General features: G+C 41.1%; 2 protein-coding genes across 4 annotated transcripts in view; both read left to right on the plus strand.

Moving 5' to 3' along the window:
* Positions 1-2,939: 2,939 nt before the first annotated feature.
* The window catches only part of LOC120901275 (kelch-like protein 17), a 56,917-nt gene continuing 37,759 nt past the window's right edge, over positions 2,940-22,097 (plus strand). Inside the window, exon 1 of one of the 3 annotated variants that reach the window (XM_040308993.1) lies at positions 2,940-3,414. The gene's annotated coding sequence lies outside the window, so the exon portion shown is untranslated. Of the gene's footprint in view, positions 3,415-7,877; positions 8,467-22,097 lie in introns of those variants that run through there. The other 2 variants (XM_040308995.1, XM_040308997.1) reach the window with 2 other exon arrangements.
* On the plus strand, positions 17,909-19,225 carry LOC120901278 (nucleosome assembly protein 1-like 1). Its single transcript, XM_040309005.1, has one exon. The coding sequence runs from the start codon at positions 18,058-18,060 to the stop codon at positions 19,042-19,044; it is 987 nt and encodes a 328-aa protein (XP_040164939.1). The 5' UTR covers positions 17,909-18,057; the 3' UTR covers positions 19,045-19,225.

Below are 22,097 nucleotides of genomic sequence, written 5' to 3' on the forward strand. Positions count from 1 at the left end.
TATAAGCTTCCCATTATATACTACATTATATTATTCACAACATGTCATTATAGCTTATGCTTTTTTTTAATAAAAAAAGAAATAAAAATAACATAACTATGTACGCTGGTGCGTTGTGTCTTGTACTGTAGGCGAGAGAAAGAAATCAAGAAGAAGAATAAAGAATTGTTCAGGGGTTCTCATAATGTTGGGACACTTTCGTGACTCTTTAATACTGCAAAATTAATTACACGTGATGAATTAACTACATGAATCTAACTCTCTGGCATCCTTTATCAAAAGGCGTGTTGGAAATTCCTATTGGATTCCTATCACATAAAAGTCAAGAAAGTGTCCCAAAATAATGAGAACCCATCATTATGAAATACCTGTTAAGGGTGCTCACGAGGATTTCTAATGAACTGCAAGTAGATATAAGGACATTAGGACAAGATCACAAGAATCCTAAAGAGAAGAAACTGGCAGTAATATTTAGAGGAAAACAGCGTATAATAAGGCAAGACGTATAATAAGGCAAAAAAATAATAATAAAAAATAAAAAAAGGTATGAAATTACTCTCTTCAGGGATTGCGGAAAGACCCTCAAAAGTATCACACTGAAGGTTAAGAATCAAAAGTAAATTACATTATGCGCTACATACTACAGCATGGTCATTGCTCTACAAATCTCAGTTGTTCTACAAATGTTCTAACTCTATCGTTTACTTCAAAATGGACAGATTTTGTTGTCATTTATGTTAATCTGTTGAAATATGCAAATATGTCAGCAAATTGGTGAGCAAAGTATGATGTTTTGGATGAACCTCACTTACTGAAATAGTTTTCCTGCACATGAAGTGCAGTACAAACTTGACCCCAAACTCCCGAACTTCACTATCCTCCATTGGCATGCGGGTTTGGCGCCATGGAACACAAATTCAAAAGAATAATTTCGCCCTCCCAAACAATGTGGTACACTTCCTGCGTGCCACCCCGCTCCGCAACTCGCCATTTGACATAATAATCCAGACCGAGATTCATATCGTTCTTTGTTTTTCCTTTACCCCTATCGTTAGCTTTTCATGCTGCCCCATTTCGGTTCATCCAACCGGAACGACAACAAGTGCATACACGCGAACCCTAGCCCACCCGAACCGTGCCGGTGCCACCTGCTCCAACCAGAGGGATGAAAAACATATTTTCCCTTTAATTTTCTAAAAGAAACACGAAAATAAAGCAAAAAGGAAAACAGACGGGCCAGTGAAAATGTGCATTTCTAGACGCAAAATCCGGTGAAAGAATGTACCCCCCCCTCCTCTTCTCCCCAAAGGGGATGCCTGTTTTGGGTGACACGGGAAAGCGGAAACGAGGGAACGAGGTGAAGGTCTTTGCACCGTTCTTCCGGCAAACCATGACGTTTCATGTCGGCGGGCGACAACAAGTCGTCGTTTTTCTTTCCATCATGAATTGGCAGCGCATGAATCGAGAGAGTGAGTGAGCGGTTGAATGAGCGAGAGAGAGTGAGAGAGGAAGAGAGCGAGACACGGCCATCCCGTACTACCGTTTATGCACCAAAGGGGGGGAGTACATTTATGTGGTGCACGTCACCCGATGTCACGCTTTTGGTACATAATGTACGATTTTATGCATTAAATGATAAGTTTGTAGAATGGGAGGTAGTTTTGATTTTGTTCATTTAAATATACAGTCATTTAACAACAAGCGTTGTTGGTTACTATTGGAAAACGAAGCACAATATAGTAGTGAATATCTGCTTGTTCGTTGTTTAATTGTTTCCATGACATGTGTTTATTTATTTCTCCAGTTCTTTTTTAAAAAGCTTTCTGTTGGTTCGTTATGTTGTTCACACAGTTTTCTCTTATAGTTTTTGTTCTTTCAAGCCGATTCCTTTTTACAGTGTGTACACTTTCATTTTCTTAGGATTAATAATACTCATGCCTTTTGAGTTTATTTTGCACATTTTCTTTATTGATATTTATTATTCCTTTTTTTCGTGTTATTTCCTTTTTAAAATTTCCTTTTTGTTTCATGATTCATTATCATTTTGCTTATTTTTCGTACTTATTCGATTTCTTACTTGTTTCTTTTAGCTCCATTATTTGGCTTCGATTACATTACTATGGCCTATTATTTTTTAGAAAATCTTGTCTAGACTTTTGTGCAAAAGTCTACTCAATTGAGCGTAGGCAAAATCTATTTGAATAACATTTTCAATTTAAATTCCCATAGTACATCCGTTAACTTGCACGACTTAACAAACATGTCCGTCGTGGGTTCAAACCTCATATGAACCGTGCTTCCCGTAGCAAGGAGTGACTATACGGCTGCGTGCAACTAAAAAAATATCGAAAGCTTGTATAGACCGGCATAAACATGCGGGTCGGTACGCCAAAAAGAAAAAGAAATACATATTTACTGACGACAAACAGAGAAATAACTACTAATGCTAGCTCCATTTTTGTTAATTTGTGTTTTTATCAATAGTCCCCAATCGGCCTGATTGTTCCGGAATATTTAAGTTGTTTTTTGTTGTTGTTAAAATTAGTAGTTGGCAAGCAATTTGAGTGTAAAGTAGTTAATTTGATTAATTTTTAATGCTATTGTTACATTTTTGCTATTACCAACATTTGTCCAACTTTCCCCCGACTTTTCACCCATAGTGGTAACTACTTTGCATTGCCACCCTCATCAGAGCATGCACACATCGTCACAGTTTCCCCCGTTGTTAGACGCTCTCGCAAACTCATACTCACATACACACACATATACACCCTACCGATTGGTAGTAGTAGTGCGCACACTCCCGCAAAACACACAAAGAAAGAAGAAGCAAAAAAGAAACAGACGCGCGCTCCGGAGAGCCGATGTTTTACGACATCTTCGTCATCTCGGCGCGCGCGGCGTCAATCTTTGCAACCCAACGGCTGGCCAGCTTTTGTCAGTAGTTCGCCATCCATCTGTCGGGCCGTGTGTAGTGTGTGCGCGCGTGGAGCGTACATGTGCGAACGTGCATGTGTTCGTACGTGCCTTTGTGTGTGTGTGTGTGTGTGTGCAAGTGTCAAAAAACGCTCGTTTACGACCGAATTGAATGATTTGACTGGAGAGAAGAAAAGGTGAATTCACAGGTGTTTGATTGAGAATTGGTGCCCAAGTGCGTGCGTGCGTGTGTGTGTTGATTTTTTTTTCGGAAAGCAGCGACTGCAAGGTTCGTGTCCAGTTGGCAACAAGCGGCAACCCATGGAGACGCCCAGTTTTTGGTCAAAGAAGCAGCGAGGAAGCGAAGAATGAAAAGTGTTTACTTTCACGTGCTTCCCGAAAGTCCCGCAACCGTGGCCCGTGGTTGTGTGCGTGTGCTAAAACGTCGCGCGACCGGTTTGTGGTGGTTACACTTCCTGGAAACCCCGCGTGTCCCGTGTAAGTAGTTGCTTGGTGGTCGTCGTTAGTACATGTCAGTTAATTTTGACAGCTTTCTATGTGGCTGTGTGCGACCACGGTGGCGTTGCACCTCGTTTGCCAGTGTGTGTGTGTGTGCGTATTGGAAAGGTAGGCGCTGAGAAGCACGTTTTTCGCAGAAGCGCACAGGTACACACACAAAGAAAAAAAAGGTGGGGGAGAGAATGACGTTTCGTGCTTTCTATGTTCACTTCCTTGTTGCGAAGGGATGAACGAACTCGGGCAGGTTTGCTAGCGCCCATTTGTGTAGAGCTGGATCCTGGTCCTGTTTCATCCCTTTAAAAGGAAAGGATTCCCATTACTGTTTCGCTTTTGGACACGGTGAAAGGCTTGCTCACTCTCTCTCTCTCTCTCTCTCTCTCTCTCTCTCTCTCTCTCTCTCTTTGTGTCAATCGAGCAGGCCATGCTGCTATCGTGTGCAGTGCAAAGTAAACTACCCGCACTGTCCGCCCTTCTCATCCCACTTTTGGGGGGCGTTCCTCACCTAGCAACACGCAGTCACGCGCGCACGGTACATTGACCTCGAATTGCTCCCGAAGCTCGAGTTCAAGAGGAGGGAATATTTATTTTATCGGAAGACCCAACGAGTGAAGACAGTGCAAACAGTGCACACAGCCACACACAGAGTAACATGTACGGCGTGAGACGGTGGCGGCACAGATGAGCTAATCGTACGCGCGGCCTACATCAAGATGAGAATCATTACGTTTTTATTCTGCGCTTCCGTCATACCAGCTGGCCGTCGATGGGTTGATTTCGGCAAACGCTGCCCCCCCACTTGCGGCGCACCGTATCACCCTGTTTGTCCTTTTTTTCTTTCTTGTTTGGCACATGGGTGAATGGGGGGGGGGGTGTATGTGTTTTTATTGTTTTTGCCGATATTGACGTTCCGGGGAGATGGATTAGCAATTGATGAACCAACAACACACACACATTGTCCGCTGCCGGTTCCATTCTTTGGCATCTTGTCATGTGCGGGTGTGTGTGTCTGTTTGTGTGTCCGTGTGTGTGGAACTTTCCCCTTTACTCTTCTCTTCCCATTTTCGCCGGCTGGTTAATAGCTTTTTTATAACTTTCGTGGCGTGCGCGGGTTACGCACGGGAAAGATAGATGTGCCATGTGCCTGGTGACCAACGCCGTAAGTCGTGACCGTCGGGGTCGTCAAGGACTTATCGGTTCGGGCCGTTTGGCTTGTGTGTATGCAGATGTTTCGGTTTTTTTTTTCTTTCTTTCTTTTTCCTCCAGATTGCGAGAAACTTTGGCATGTAGTAATAATTGATTGTTGTAAAAGGGATTTTCCGTTTGATGTTTCATGTTGTTGGCTGCTGAAGTGGCCAGTCCACGCAACCCCACACACGATTTATGTTGTCGTTCTTATCTTTGGTGGAAAGGTTGAATGGTTTTGCGCTTGTTCGTTGCCGTATGGGTTGTTGAATCTTGATTTATGGAAATGGAAATTGAGTGAATTTGAATTTGTGAATTTCAGTGTTTACGGGCGATGTATTGAGTAAAGGATAATTTTCCGCATTTTAATTTAAATTTATACTTTCGTAACACTATAATTATTTTGAATCTTTTGTAACCTTATTTTCATTAAACCTCGAACCTAACAGTAAAATTTTGACTGATTGCTGATCCTTTCAATCTCGTTTTTATAACACAATGCTTACGAGACTTGTACTGCTTCGTATTATTGAAGCTTGATTTTCGTCTTATAAAGGCGAAAAAATACAATTTTATTTAAGACAGTCGAAATAATATAATATTTATTTTAACCTTTACAAAGTCATCGTAGGCCGCATTTTAAGCTCTCAAAGGGCCCGCGGGCCGTAGTTTGTAGACCCCTGCTCTAAAGAATGCAATATGCCAACAACTATTTTAAATACTGTTTTTTGTCGATAGTGTTCATCAAGCGAGTAAAAATTCAGCTACAATTTCGCTTAAAAATGTATAACTTTTATCTCTGAAAACATTAATCATCCTATGAATTATGATGAATTATTATCAATGGTCATGCTAATTATTGAATTATTTCGTCCATAGCCAGAATTTACTGATTAACTAACTAAGTTGCGATATTTACTAAGCTGATAGTTGCTGTGAAAATGTATGATGCTTACTCCTGTAAAATATCATTATTACGGAAGGAGAATCATTCAATTAAACATATGCCAGCTGAAGGTTAACGTTTTAGTGCATGTAACATTTATGGTACAAGTTTAATGATGTTTTTATCAGCCGTTATCTCCACATGCATGTTTTCGTGTGAGTTCCATTCTAATATATTCCTAAAAATTCATAATAATATAATTCTAATCAAAGTGTGTTGAAGATTGGATGTAATTTTTGAAGGCCTAGATAAACTTGACATACTTTTACACTCTTCCATATTAGCAATAAAACCTCTCATGGCAAGAAAAGATGAAGAAGCTCATGGGACGATTAATTTAAAAAATTTTAAGAGCCTCGTCGATAGTCTCAATTGCAAGGACGATAAGTCTACAAATACGCAAGTACAGGATTCAATACGCAAGATTGTTTCATTGTCGGACACTTGGATTTCAGGCAATTTTTAGGTATCTGTGAAATCACCTGTGAAATCATCGGTGAAAATCACAGTCAATCACTCGAAGTTTGTGCAGTGGCTTTCACTTCTCATATACATGATTGAGAAACAATAAATAAATTGCAAAATCTTCTTTACAAATACAAAAGTAGTAAAGAGTAAAATTCGGGTTTTTGTTCTTCTTCTTCTTCTTTGGCTTAACAACCGATGTTTAGTGACTAATTGATTCCCCCCCATAGCAGGGGCCATATGCCCCATATGACGGGCATGTTGTTAAGTCGTACGAGTTGACGAGTACAGTCCGGCTAATCGAGCTAATCGGGTTTTTGTTAGGCTTTCCAAATATACCTTTGAAGTGTACTAGACAAATTGACAGATTGTTACTGTGGTCAAATTGGTCAAGGTCAGGGCAACTAAATCGTGGTAGACCCACTAATTCATTGGAAATTGGAAAGTCTGTAGTTTTAATAACGACAGTTTAAATTTTCATTGTTTGTTCCATTTCCATACAAAATACTCTTAACTTAGAAACAACGAGCAAATGCGTAAAATTAATCCTTAACAAATTCAGGATTATGTATTGGTATTTGTATTGGCTCGATCCCCCAGTTAGGGCTCCGAGATAGATCAATCCGCCTCTGTGAAAGGCACAGAATTACTGTCATGATATCATAATTGAATCGTCAGGAATGTTAAAAACGAGCCCAAATAAACAAGGTTATTACGGCTTTCGAATATTGTTCAACTGTAAGTAAACATTTGACATGTTGATACTTAAATACTGATGCCTATCTGAACTTCAATCGTAACTAAACATCATTTATAATATTTCAAATATTCCTTATGAAAGCTTAAGTAATCTGGAAAAATTCAAACACATTTAATTAATTTATGTTCTTTTAACTTTATGTAGAAGAAAGGCATAATTTGATTTTGAAATCCTTTTTATAAAAAATAGAATACATTTCATACCAGTATAATTTAGTATTTATAATTTAAGTCTTTTAGTGCATTACTACTACCATCAAGAGCATCACTGTTGATTAGTTAAACCGTCTTGTGCGGGCTTTATTTAATTTATTAAAAACTAAAAACTAAAAAGAAAATAACATTCCTCAAAAGCCCTTTTTTCTCAAACACAAACTATCACCTTTATCTCTCTCTGTCTGTCTCGCTCCCTCCCTAACTCAACACTTCTGACACCGGTTCCATGTTTGGAGTGCTAAAAACAGCCGTTTTCAATCGTTGCAGTAGCTGCAAAACACAACTGTCCTACCCAATTCTCACCCAATTTTTGCTCCCCGTGTTGTCCCGTATTGCCCTGCCCGCTTGTGCTCTCTCCTTGCGACGGTGCAGGCATTCGTTGATTTTTGTGTTTTTTCCCCTCCATTTTTCCACGCTCCTCAACGCCGCCCTGTTGGGAAGTTTTTTACTCTTTTTGGTTTCGTGCTATTGCTGCTACCACTCGACAGGCACTGCCACTTCGGCCGCTTGTCGTCTTGCCGTCGCACACCGCGGGCATGAAACACCGAGCCGAGCGCCCTCAGCGTCAACAATCCCGGTGGCCGCCGAAACCGCCTGCGCGCCCGAAGCCTGCTTGCATAGTAAATAAGGCATCGCCTATTCTCCCACGCACTCCCACTCCCTCGTGTCCTACACCTTGGTCGACCAGTGTTGTGCTGCACCCATTCGAGCACTTTGGCAAACTGGAACGGACAAAAAAAGAACAAAATGGAAAGCAAAAAAGGGCTACCACCCACCACCCACCAACGGGTGCCGCCGTGTGTCTGTCACTCCCCCGCCGGGTGGTGGGCTTTGGTTTATTCGGCAGCCGGCATTTGATGGCCGCGCTCAGTACACGGGAAGCCTTCGATCGTGCCGGACGTGTCCATCCGCCTTGCTCAAAACACACACAACCCGCTGCAGCTGTAGGTGGCTTTTCCATGTGTTTTTTCCTTCTTGCCAAAACCATTCCTTTTCTACCCCTCAAAAGTTGTGTAACGAATCAGCGTCAGGATCAGTGTCAGCAGGCAGTGTAGGAAAAAGAAGAAAAAAACCCGGCGCTTTCTTATCAGTGATAATAGATTCGTTCTTCGCACGTTTCCACCTTCTAACAGGGGGAAAACGATCAAAAAGCACGAGTGCACAGTTGAAAAAGCAGCAAAAAAGCAGGCGCATTAGGGTGACGTGCTGCTGACGTGATAGAAAGAACTGGGCTGACCCACCTTGCAAATCGTTCGTGTTCGTGGTTCACGTGGTTGTCTGGCGGGGGGAGGGGTATGTAAATGACACAGCGACGGGCCTTTAATGAGTGTTCGAGTCTTCGCTCACGGTGGAGGGCTTAGCGTTAGCCGGTTCGACTTAATATGCTAATAATCATCATCACCCCTTGCGGTCCACGGTTGTGACGGGAACGGGAGGCTCACCCACGGGAACATTAGTGAACTGTAAGTGGTGCGTGTTTGTGCTTGTGTGTGTGTGTGTTTACCTTTATTTCGAGCAACAATACGATAATATAATAATACAACCCTCACCGCCCTCTTGTTGTGTCTCTCTTTTCTCCCATATTCGAGTTGAATAACCTTCTGAGCGTTAGTTAATGATCGGCAGCCAATCTCTGACCTTCCCGAGGCCCCAGCGGAGTATTTCGAACCAAAAAAAAGAAGAAACAGACCGTTATTACAACACAAATTGGAAAACCGCGCTGCAAATGATACAATCATTTTAATGCTTTTTCGCCCTAACTTGGTGGACAAGTTCAGTTGCTGTCAAGCGATTTCTGCCTCCCGTTGACACTCCATGAAGGTGAAAAGGAGGAGGGAGCGGGGGGACGGTTACCAGTGTTGCACTGATTCACGGTGTGTGTTAGTCTGATGAGCATGATCGGGCCGTTGTGACACCAACGCCGAGGTGTCGCTGATAAATGCGAGTGCGTTAATTCAATTAACAAACGGGCTTTGGACAAAAAGGGAGATGGGAGGTTATGGCAGAATGGTAGAAGCGGTCATTTAGCAGCATATGGTTCCATTGCTTTTTGCTTTCCATGCGTCCATTGGATAGCATAAGCGTGTCGCGCTTAAGTGTAACATATTGGGTTGAGTTTCGGTTAACTCTGCCACCCATGCCGAGGGCGGCATCATCTTTGACCGGCTTACCGATTACGCAAGCGGACATATTTGAGCGTCTATTTAAGCTATGTAATTACAACGCGTATTAGTACATTAATGTAAGGGAGGGAGGCATTTGTTTCACTCAGAGCTTCTTTTTTTAATAAAATGGCGCTTGTGAAAGTGTTAAAAGGGTGATAATTTACACATTTTTCTTAATTTTTATGAACAACGTTTATCTTCATCGTACCTCAGCGCTATCTTGCAGGCTTGTTTTCTATCTTTCTTTCTTCCCTTTTCTTTGTGTTTCAGTGTTTTGCTTTATGATAACATGTTTGCACATTGTATTTACCCTCCACCCAAAGCACCGCCATACATATTAATCAAACCACACGAAAGACTTTCCCAAGTGAGCGTTAGTGAAGGCGAAAGCACAAACTTAATTTATAATTTTATTGCACCATGCCTGGCCCGGAGCAGCGTTGCGGCAGGGGATAAAAATGGTGGAATTATTACGCAGTGCTTCGAGAGGGGTGGACGATGCCGGCACAAAACCACATGAAACGGCATATTTGATGCAGAGCAAGAGAGAGAGAAGCAAAAATTGCGCACTCCCGTGCAAATGCCGGCAATGTTTGCTCGTGTTCGTGGGCATATTTATTAAATTGTGTTTCTTTTTTGGGGGGGGCAAATTTAGCTTTAACGTCCGTTTTCCTGTGGATCAAAACTGTGGGAACTGTGGTTTAAAACTGAAAGAAGAAGCTTGGTTTAAATTTACCACAATTTCTTGTATCCCACTTTAATGGGAATGGCTTTTGCAGCACATGACTGCATAATGTGCATCCCTGCGAGGCTAACTGCATCCTGTCATGCAAGTGCGCCTGTTGCTTTCGAACGTTAACATTGCGTTAATTAAAATCATGTTGATACAGCATAGAGAAACAGCGAAGAAGCGTGAGCAGAAGTTGATGATGGTATTGAGACAGATTACAGCATATGTAATGTAAAGTTTAATTGTAGTTAAATGTGTATTGAATAATCTACAATTCCAACGACTGTAAAACATGCAAATACTATTCCCAAATTCCCAACCTCTGGTTTTTATTCTATCTTCCATCGGTTCAGTCAATGAGTTGTTTCAACGTTTCAACGAATACTGATAAACTGTTAGATTCAGTTCTTCCTCTTTTTGGTATAACGTGGACATGCCGGCCTATTCAGGCTTTCGAGGCTTATTCAATACCACGCAGACGGGTAGTTAGTCCTTGCTACAGGGGGACTGTTCATATGAAACTTCATCCCATGGCAGGTATGTTTATCATGTCGTACGAATGGGCGACTCTACCACGGAACCGCCCTTAAAATCAGTTCAAATATCGTATTTAAAGTGCTCTTATTAGTATCAACGAATGTTATTCATCAGTTGATCGGTCAAGAGTGGATTTTTAAGTCTGAATTGGGATATTCAAACCCTTTAATAAGTTACTAGTAAGATGAAAATAATTTTCATAACCAAGGGCGGATTAAGCAGTACGCAAACTAAGCGACCGCGTGAGGGAGGGCCCCCCTGGGGGCCAACCATTTAACCTCCGGCTAACAAGTAAATTTCCTTGACAGTCCGTCTATGGTTTGGAATTCCTTATACAATTCCTCACTTGATCCTTCTACGTGTGCCTGCTTAGGGCCTACACTTCTGTTAATCTGCCACTGTTCATAGGGTAAATGTTTCAATAGTGGTGCAATTTGTAGTGGTACCGATGTGTTTTAATGGCTTTAAAGTGTCAGGAAGGACAATTTCTGAATATTTTAACACATACCAATTGGAATATGTTTTATCTACGCAATCACAACCATTTTTATCATGAAATACATCAAATTTACGAAAAAATACATATTTTTGTGACTGCTTCGTTGTGCCTATAATGGTGGTATGGTTCCTATAGTCGTCGTATTGTGTTCCTATAGTGGTGGTAAACAAAGATGCATCAAAAACGGTGTATAATATCAATGAAACTTAGTTTGAAGCTGTTTTCGTATGAATAGCAAGGATTACTGACATAATATAGGTTTCTTGCGTAATTTGATCGTAAAAAATGTATAAATTTGATCAATGAAACTATTGACTAAGGTACTGCATCCTGTCAACACCTGTCGTCAACCTACGCCCGGAACAGAAAGCTTGATTTGAAGTCAATTTTTCATTCAGCCATTTAAGCGAATTTTGGCCTGTTTTTGGTAAATTACCTACATAAAACTCATTTCTGTTGCATGTTTTAGTGAAAACAGTACGACATGTCAAAAATATCCTCGAAAAAATCTAAAACGACCTGTTTTTATTGATTTTATAACTATAACCACTATAGGAACATGCCTGTTTTGTGTACCTATAATGGCACTATGGTAAAAAACACTTAAAAATGCATAAATATGGTCAAAAGGCAAATAATTTTAGTAAAACAATAACATTTCATAACAGTTATGTTGAAAAACTAGTATTTGCGTGGTTATGTGGTCATTTAGAACGTTAACAGAAAAATGAGTTTCGTTATGGAATCCTAAGGATTTTGGAAAAATGTTGACACATTTCACAAAATAATGGATTTTTTGGTCACTAAGTAACAGAATGGCCCCATTTAACTTTTAAACCCTTTGTAAAAGGCTAAAGAACATTTCACACTAACGTAAATAACTTAATTTCTTGTGATTTGCCGTATGAACCGCATTTTAGTGCAACACCACCACTATTGGTACTACCACCACTATAGGTACATTTACCCTAATAGGTGCTAAAATATGTTGAAAGAAGGAATGAATCATCTAACTTTCACATTCTACACTGTATCCGAAAATAATATTTTACCGATTAGTAATGATAGTCAATCTTAGATCGCTACAAAGCTCGCAATCCTTGGCTAAATGCTAAAACTGTACTTCTTTAGAACAACGTACGGTTAAGCCTTCAATTCCCGATATATATGTAAAAAAGAATTGTTTGCCGCAAAATGATGTCCGTACTCTGCAATGACACGTACAATTTAAAATTTAAATATTAATCTTTGGTCATCAAAAGCGTCGCATAGAAATAATTCATTCAAAAGCAAAGGAGTAGAAGCAAGAGGAAAGCACTCGATATATTTAATTTATTTCTCTATCTAATGTTAAAGACCTGTTCAAATAGAATTCAGTCACCTAGTTTTATTTTTATTAGGATCACCAGTGGTGCTATATAGATTTTTTTTCACATTTTGTTCAAGGTATTGGAGCACATTATACAATCTTGCAACAACAACAATCTTTGTTGTTACATACACATACTTGTGTTCAATAATTATTAACCTAGGAATTACATTGTTGAAAAAAAATGCACAACCACTAGGAAAGTCCAAAATAGTTTGGCAACAAAAAAAATCTAAACTTTTTTGAAATTGAGGTTCCTGCTAAAAAATATCATATTACAAAAGCAGCAGCAAATATAAAATTTATTTTGCTGAGACATTTGTCGTCAAATTCATGTAATGACACACGAAATATGAGCTTTCAAGAATAGTGCCTTTAATAGGAAGAATAGTGCCTTATACAAATTGTATAGACGATATATCGATAGTGTGGAATCCAATGAAAGGCATCAAAGGATAAGTCGTTGCAATTATCTGTACCTCATCTTTATATATTTGTTACATATTTTTCACTATATTTTTTATATATTCAATGGTAATAAAATAACTTTTGTTTGATGCCAAAAACATTAATTTCTGTGGAAATTGCTTGTTGAAATTGAAATTGCCCGTAAACGATTCTAAATGAACAGGATTTTAGATTCCATCCATAATTTCCAACCAATAAATCAACTGGAAGATGTTTTGCATTGTTTTTTCATGTTGAAATATGATATTTTCTTTTTAATTTTCTTGTTCCTGTTGTAAAGGTTGACCAAAGATTTTTTTATCAAGGATCTACTAAGATAAAAGCTTCAACAATCGAGTATGCCCGGGAAAAGGCTAAATATACAGGATGCAAATGTACAGAGGATAAAATCTATCGATACATGGTGTATTGAAAATACAATTGCTAATTGAAATAAGTTTAAATCTAAGCATATAACTTGCATGCTTCCTGCTATAGAATAATCTGATGCACTATTTATTACCTTATTATATTATTAAATCATCACTGGAAGAGGAACTTAAAAATAGCGCTCTGCATTATAAAAATCTCTGCTCCGTAGTAAACTATAGCAATACAATATTTTGACACTAATTAAGTTCAATCCAATTTTCCCAAACCGACACCTAAACCACTTTTCACTAAAATCCTATTATTTTATGCGCTCCTGTCATATATCACAGTATCCGAGAAGTTCCAGGAATTGTAGGGTTTTTCTAGGGTTTTGAAGCAAGAGTTACCAACCGTATGTAGCAACTTCCTGAATCCTCATGCGTACACTTTCTACTTCACCTCCTACCTCTGCGGGGAAGAAATCGATACGAAATTGACCCCATGCACCCCATGCATATGATGAACCAAACAAATAGGGAGATTGGGGAAACTGTCCCCGAAAAAGCAGTCACCACCCTCCCTTCCATAAATAAAATTCTCCTTCTCTCACTCTCCTTGTCCTCCAAAATGCTTCCCCATTTTTTGAACATGTGAGTGGCAGCGGCGGTCTAGCACTGCTTTGTTGCTAACCAAAACTCGCTCGTGCGGCTTTGGTATCCCTTTTATCCTTCCGTGGTGGTGGTGGTGGCGTGGAGTTTCCAAAAACCCGGTCCCGGAACCGTACATTAGAACCTCCTCGCTGTCCTCCCCACGGTACTCATTACACTATGAGCGAATGTGTAAATACGGCGTTGTCCCGCGCCCCCTGTCCCGCTTAAAGCACTGCCCGAGGAAGGAAAGAAGCAATCGATAAACGGAAGAAAAATGCGCATGGTGTTCCAATGCTGGGCCCCGGTCCTGGGGCCACCGGTGTATTACATAACTCGGGGGTAGCATTACGCCACATGCACACCGTGCGGCACTAGGCAGCACGTTCGGCCGAGACGATGACGCCAGCACACACACTCACACAGCCGAGCCTGGATTCCGTTTGGTGTCGGGTCGGTTGGCCGGAAAAGTGAAAGTGAAAAACAAGGTGAAAATTGCTTCTCCACCGTGTTGTTTAGTTTTGGTATGGGTCGCGGCGGTCGGGCGAGCGAACTGAAAATCGACCCATGTACCGTCCACCCCATCGACGCAGGTTAACCTGGCCTAGCTGTGTGTATGTGTGTGCCGCATACAGCGGGTGGAGAGAACGGAAATAGAATCAAGCATCGTGGTAGATCCTGCAAGCGATACCGAAGGCTCACTTTCCAGCCGGACAGGCTCTTCTCGTTGTGGTCCGTTTAGATGGAGGGTTCACATTTGTCTTCGCTCCGGGACCGGCTACCCGCTATCATTTCTGTGGTGTTTAGACATTATTCCCATCGCCCAGACAAACAACGGTGGTTCTTATTTGAAAATCTCCGACATGATAAGTACAAAAGTCCAGACTGGAAGGTTTCATTCGTTCTCAGCACCGTCCCAAAGCTAGAGGAAACCCTAACCAACCCAAAGGAAAAGGAATATGTTGAGGCTCGCAAAAGGGCATATCATATGGTTTACTTGGTGAGGGGTCGTAAAATTATACGCTTTTGCACAGGTTTTTGGGGCAGCAGACGGGGGGAGAGCAGTGGAACTGGAATTCGGCAACATTGACCTACTTTTTTCCAGCCTTCTCGCAGCTCCCTCTCGAGACACGTGGTTATATACTCTCCGAAACGCCGTGCGTGTGCGTGTTATCCTTCGGGAACTGTGGCGAAACTCTCGGCCCCCGGCAGGATCTAACAACCAGCGGGGCACGCAAAATGAATGGAGCATGGTGCGGTTGTTTGGTTCGGTTACTTTCTCGGTTCATTCTTATTCAAGGTCCGTCGACAACCTAGCACAGGGCTAACGATGGTCGGTTTGCTGCATGACTTAAAAGCGACAGGTTGCGTAGCGAGAAGCATCACCATTAATTTATAATACACCTAATTCCGTTTGATGGGGGCAGATTATTCCAAAAACGGATGTGTTTTTCTTCCAGCCGTCCGAAGTAACGGTAATTTATGATAGATTGTTTCGGTTTGGTCGATGCTGTCGAACGGTGGGACTTAAGGCTTTTTAAGGGGAATTTATGTACTGTATTGAAATTGAATGTATTGAAAGATTCAGGATTTTCTGAAAGTACATAGCAACTAAGTAGGTTTATTGCAAGGTTTATTTTATGTATATAAGGATATTCTGATCGGTTTAAGAGAAATCGATCTGTTTACAGGAAAGGTTTACGACCACGAGTACCCTTTTCAAACGGGCAAATTGACATAATACATAAATATTCTTTTTTTATAAGGTGAATGTGAATTCCTGGAACGACTCTATTTTAGACTTCAGTGTTCCGAAGAAGTTTTTGTCGAAATAAAACCTTCTATCAACGCTGTGTACAGGAGCTCCCTCAGGAGAAAACAATGCCCTCACGATATCAACTGTGTATAAACTCGAGATTCAGTGCAATAATTTATCGCGTATTAAAACAATCACATTGAAGAACTTTTCAATTGGTACAAAGCCTGTGTTAGCAAGACCAACGTATCCTCAACAAAAATCGTCAATAAATTCTCAATGCATTCGGAAGACATGACCCGCAAGAAGCAGTTACTTTGCAAGTAAATTAATCTAATATGTTTTTTTAACTTTATTATCTTAACGATAGCTTCGTCATCTCAACACAAGTATGAGGTGGGCATCATCATCATCATCATCATCTTCTTATTTTTGTTGTGTAATTACCAACGCAGTTATGCCGGCTTATCATGGATTTCGAGGATTTAAATGAATACCCACGAGAGATATTGAACACCCTAACGAATAATAAGATTTGATATCATCTCTCTTGCTAACCTTTATTGCAATTCTCTGATTACTCTACACAAATGTCTGGAGAAATTTTGGAGAACAATGATAAGTTATATTCAAAGCGATAAATTTGTCTATAATTATGCTACTTGTCCTAGTAATGATGGGGCCCTAAAGAAGAAATTAATTTTCTAATTATACAAATAAGAAATGAACTTAATACGATAATGAGTGTAATATTATTTGTCTTTATCAAGGGATTATTATCATTATCATTAGCCTTTAGTTTGGAAAGTGTTCACCCATGAATGCATAGACAATGGGCCAAATGGGTCGTCGGAGGGGCATACATAAGTTATTGCATCTGGATTTAATAATTTGGCCGGTCTGGTGGTACAGTCGTCAACTCGTACGACGTAACATCATGCCCGTCATGGGTTCAAGCCCCGAATAGACCGTGCCACCATACGTAGGACTGACTATCCTGCTATGGTAATAAATAAGTCACTGAATGTCAAGCTCACTTCACTAGTGGGTACATACAGGCCTTGACCGACAACGTTTGTTGTGCCAAAGAAGAAGAAGAAGAAATAAGATAAATGGTGTAATATCATTTGCCTTAAGTTTCTAAAATTGTAACCTACAAATTCACAGAAAATGGGCCAAATGGGTCGTCGAAGGGACATACATGAATTCTTCCATCTGTATTTAATAATAATTTAGCCGTTTTGCAGACAAGGAACCTTAAAGAATGAGACTGCACAAAAATTTGAGTACGATGAGGACATCGTATGGGACAGATTCAATCGAAGACAAAGCTGTGAGATATATAGATGGGCATAATTCAATATTTTTTTGTGTGTTGAAATTCTCATGTACTTCTCATATAATATAATTTTGAAATTAACTTCTTCTTGCATGTGCGTAAACTAGTGACAGATCAAGCACTACGCAGACTAAACGATGGCTTGGGGTCCCGAGGCCAGTAGTCTAACAGTTCACTCCCGCCAGTAAATTGTTGCAGATGCAATCTTCAATTCTCGAGTCACCGACCTCCGCAAGACATTGAAGCAGGGCCTCAACTCGCCTTAATCTGCCACTGGCTTTTGGACGTCCTGGTTATTTTTATAGTCCTCTGGTCAATGGAACGATGGTGGATGTTTTTTTCGAGCAATTGCTAACATGGAACACGTCGTTACTTGTTTATCCGTACGATTATACCACACACCCACCGAGTTAAATGCGGTTCAGAAGCCATCTAGGTTATGAGTTTGCTAGAAATCCTTAATCTCTACCGCTGATGGTAGTAACGCTATGTGGTAATTATAATGCTAGCCCGGTTATTGCTAGATTATTTTCCACGAAAAACCCCGCTTATGATTTTTCTGTACGTGCGGGGTGTTACGATACTGTAGGTTGGGAACCACAAACGGCACCTAAAGGCTATAATCATTGGTTGAAGTAATGCTCTAGCGGGCGATCCGGCCAGTTTCCTTGAGGCACAAGAGAGTTTTAGTGGTAAAAATCCATCTGCATACGTAGGTACCTTGGTGTTCTGTCTATCGTATGTCCTATGAAAGGTTCTCTCTTGTCTTAAACGGGAAAAGGCTATAATCATTAAGAGAAAGGATTAACGAAACGACCGCCATCAAGCCTCAAAGGAGATTCGGGTCAATATTATAGTCAAATGGTAGAAGATAATCTATGAATATAAAAATAGAGAAATGTTTAACATATTTAAGAGGATTTTTAGAGAAAATGTACGTTGAATGGATTCAATTGAAGCATTTTATCGACAGCCATCATTTCTTCGGCTCTACGTATGCACTACGCACACTGTGTATCCATGGGAACGCCCTATTATGCTCTGCACATAATTCCATCCCAGCAACCTTGCAGCTGCTCCGCGATGCAAAATTATTACGACGAATCTAACCAGTGCAGTTGGTCGTTCCGTACAAGTAAAACCCCTGGCCAAGTGTCCGCAAAAGCACCCAACAAAAGAGCAACAACAAAAAAATGGCCGACAATGAAACAAACGAAGCAGTGATGATTTCCCCCTCCGTACCATCGCCCACGAACGAGGAAGCGCCATCGCTGGAGAAAACGAAACAATTCCTACTTCACCAAATATCCGTCATCGAGAAGCACATCAAGGAGATTGAGCTGGCACAATCGACCACGTCCATGCCGGTGCCGCCGAACATTCAGGCGAAGCTGTACGCGTTGCGCAAGATTCAGCTGGACCTCGTCGAGCGGGAGGTAAAGTTCCACCTGAAGGCGCACGAGATGGAGGTCCAGTATCAGGCGGAGTTTGCCGAGTGTCACGACAAGATTGCCCGCATCGTCAACGGGCTGGACGTGCCGGAGCTGACGGAATCGAACCCTACCCCGAACGATGCGGCCGACCAGCCGACCGGTGTGCCCGAGTTTTGGCTGACCGTGCTGAAGTCCAGCTTCCTCGGGCACATGATCCAGAAGCTGGACGAGCCGGTGCTGAAGCAGCTGCAGGACATTCGGGTCGTGCTGGTGAGCGAACCGGTGCCTGGGTTCGAGCTGCTCTTTTCCTTCGCCCCCAACGAGTACTTCGCGAACGAGGTGCTGAGCAAGAAGTACTTTTTGCGCTGCGCCCCGAACCCGGACGCACCGGTCATGTTTGACGGGTTCGAAATCTACAGCTGCGAAGGGTGCACCATCGACTGGAAGGATGGGCACAATCTGGTGGAGGCACCCGGCAGTTCGTTCTTCGATTTTTTCAACCCCGAAAGCATGACCAACGCCGACTACCATGCGGACCACAACAAGGCAATCATGGAGTGTGACTTCCAGTACGGGTACCACATGAAGGAGACGATCATCCCGCGGGCGGTGTTTCTGTTTCTGAAGGAAAACATTAAATACCACTATTCAAACTACTACACGTGGTTCGATGGGTGCGTGGACTTTGAATATTTGGAGGAGTTGAGAGAGGGCGCACCCGGACGGAGACGACGATGGCGACAATGAACCGGCAAGCCAGGATTCGTGCAGCACGCCGAATGGTGAAGAGGCCGAAAGTGAATCGGTTTAGAGTGGGGAAGGGGAGTTTTTAGAAATTGAATTTCAACATTTCGTGATGTGTTAATTATGTCCATGTTGGTTTTGGAAACAAGTGGTGCCAATATATTATGTATCTGTTAGTCCTATACACTTGCACAACGTTTGTGACCTAATTGAATTCCCTACTTTTAGCCGTGCTCATCCCCCACTAACAATGCAACAGGTATTTTAAGGTGTGGCAACAAGTGCACCGTATCCGATTGAATCTGGCTCCACTAATGACGAGCCCCGTTTTTGTGGCGGTGTCCGTGTGTGTCCGCGCGTTCTATTCTGTTTGTGGTGCAACTTTCTCCCCCACATCCGGGGCTGGGAGGAGCTGACGTGTATTTGCAATCAACCATTGTGCAACGAAGCAGCCCGAGACGCATGGAAGGTGTTGTGTCCGCACAAATGAAACAAGAGACGGTGTGTACGGCACAAACAGAATATATATTTTATCACTACTCTTTGGTATTATTGTATTACACGGGTATAAAATAACATAAACGCAACACACGCAATGCGGGGAGAGGACGACTGGTCCTTCTCGCGCCGCGATCCTCACTGAGGACGTCACAGGATGACAGCCTTGCTGTCAACAGTGAGCCCTCAGGATGAGGCAGCGGTCTGTCCACAACAGAAGGGAAAACACCCCCCAAAACCAACACCCTTCCTGGTCGTCAACTTTGAAAATGGGTGTGTGAACATGAATCAATGCAAGACGATGGTAGTAGGTGGCAGCTTCGCTCATCCCTCTTCCCGTACGTGCGATACGTGGTCAGCTCCACCAGCAACTTCCGAATGTAGGCCATTGTGTCAGTAGGCGGGCTGGCGGGTATGAATGGAACCCGGAAAGTGCAACACCCCGGAACGTTGGCGGAATTTACCACCGTAATCCCATTTGTGGGTGTCGTTTTGTTTGCTCTCTCTGGCGGGTGTGGATGGGTACTGGAGTTTGTCTGTCTGGTAGTTTCCGCAACTAACCGATTACGTTTGACCGATGCTTACTGATATTGTTTTTTTTTTGCAAAATGCTCACGCATTCAGTGTCGTAATTATGGGCGAGTTCTGTTTTTTTTGGTAATTAGTAATGATCTTCGATTCTAGTTCGCTACGAAGATCGCAATCCATGGCTAAATGCTTGAAATCAACGCACGGTTAAGGCTTTAATTCCTAAAAATGTATGTAAAAAAGAATTGTTCGCCGCAAAATGATGTACGACGTACTCTGCAATGGCACGTACAATTTAAAATTGAAATATTAATCTTTGGTCATGAGAATCGTTACAAAGAAATAATTGATTCAAAAGCAAAGGAGTAGAATCAATAGGACAGCTCTTGATATATTTAATTTATTTCTCTATCTAATGATAAAGACCTGTTCAGATAGAATTCGGTCACCTAGTATTATTTTTATGAGGGTCATCAGTGGTGCTGCATGGTATTTTTACATAGTGATTTGAAAGTATTGGAGCACACTGTACAATTTTGCAACAGTTTTTACATGTACGTGCTTGTGTTCAATAGTTATTATCGTAGGAATTACATTGTTGAAAAAAAGTTGCACAACCACTAGGAAAGTCCAAAATCTAAACTTCTTTAAAATTGAGGTTCCTGCAAAAAAAATATCATATTACCAAAGCATGATCCAATGTCTTCAGCAAATTATATATCTATTTTGCCGTCAAATTGAGGTAATGACACATCATTGGCAGGTGAAGGCACGAAATACGGGCTTTCATAACCAATGAAACAATAAACTCATACATTTCTAAAGAATAGTGCCGTTATATATAGAAATACGGCCATATTGGAATGTCTTGTTAATAAATAATCAACACGCCTTCAAAACTAAATTTTGCCTGCTATCAACGCTCAGTGACCAGCTGTCATTACAGTCGGGATGTGTTAAAATGATACAGTTATGTACAACATTATAACTGTCCTGAATTTTGGCCTATAGTAAAAGGTTTGGCAATAATTTAACACAAATTAAAAAAAAAACAGCCTTAAAATTTCTTTAAAAAAACTTTACAAATTGTATACTACTGGAGAAAAAAGCTGGTTAAGACGGGAAACGCATTGTGCGGAATCTAGTGAAAGGCATCGAAGGATAAGTCGTTGTAGTATTTTTGTCAATAAAATTGCAATAGAATACCTTTCGTTACATACCAAAATCATTTATTTATGTTGAAAATTGCTTGTTTTACAGCCTTTACTAAGTGACCAGGTGTTCGTGGTGTTCCGATGGTACAATCGTCAACTCGAACGTCATGGGTTCAAGACTAGAGTGGACTGTTTGACTATCTATTTGAATATCCGGCTGCGTGGTAATGAACTAAATCTCGAAAGCCTGTATAGGGACCAGCATGTCCGCGTAGGACGTTACGCCGAATAGAAGAAGAAGAACTATGTGATCAGATTCTAAGCGAATAGGTTTTTAAATTCCATCCAGAATTTCCATCCAATAAATCAACTGGAAGATGTTTTGTTAGATTTTTTCATGTGGAAATATGTTTTGTTTTAATTTCTTGGTCCTGTTGTCAAGGTTCAACAACCAAGTCTGCCCGGGAAAAGGCTAAATATACTGGAAGCAAATGTACTGAAAACAAAATCTATCGATACATGATGTATTAAAAAAACGAACGAAAAAATCAAATAAGTTTAAATTTAAGCATAGAAATTGCATGCTTCTTGCTATAGAATAATCTGATGCACTATTTATTACCTTATTATATTATTAAATCATCACTGGAATAGGAACTTTAAAATATCGCTCTGCATTATAAAAATCTCAGCTCCTTAGTAAACCATAGAAATACAATATTTTTACACTACTGTAGTTCAATCCTTCTTCTTCTTCTTCTTCTTCTTGCGAGAGGGGATGTATCCTGCTATGTTGTTCAAACGCTTGTTTGAAACAGCATATTCAGAGGCTTACTCTCTCTGTAAAGACTTCGACTATCTAGAGTCATATGTCTG

This window comes from Anopheles arabiensis, chromosome 3 (assembly GCF_016920715.1).
Source record: "Anopheles arabiensis isolate DONGOLA chromosome 3, AaraD3, whole genome shotgun sequence".
Lineage (NCBI taxonomy): Eukaryota > Metazoa > Arthropoda > Insecta > Diptera > Culicidae > Anopheles > Anopheles arabiensis.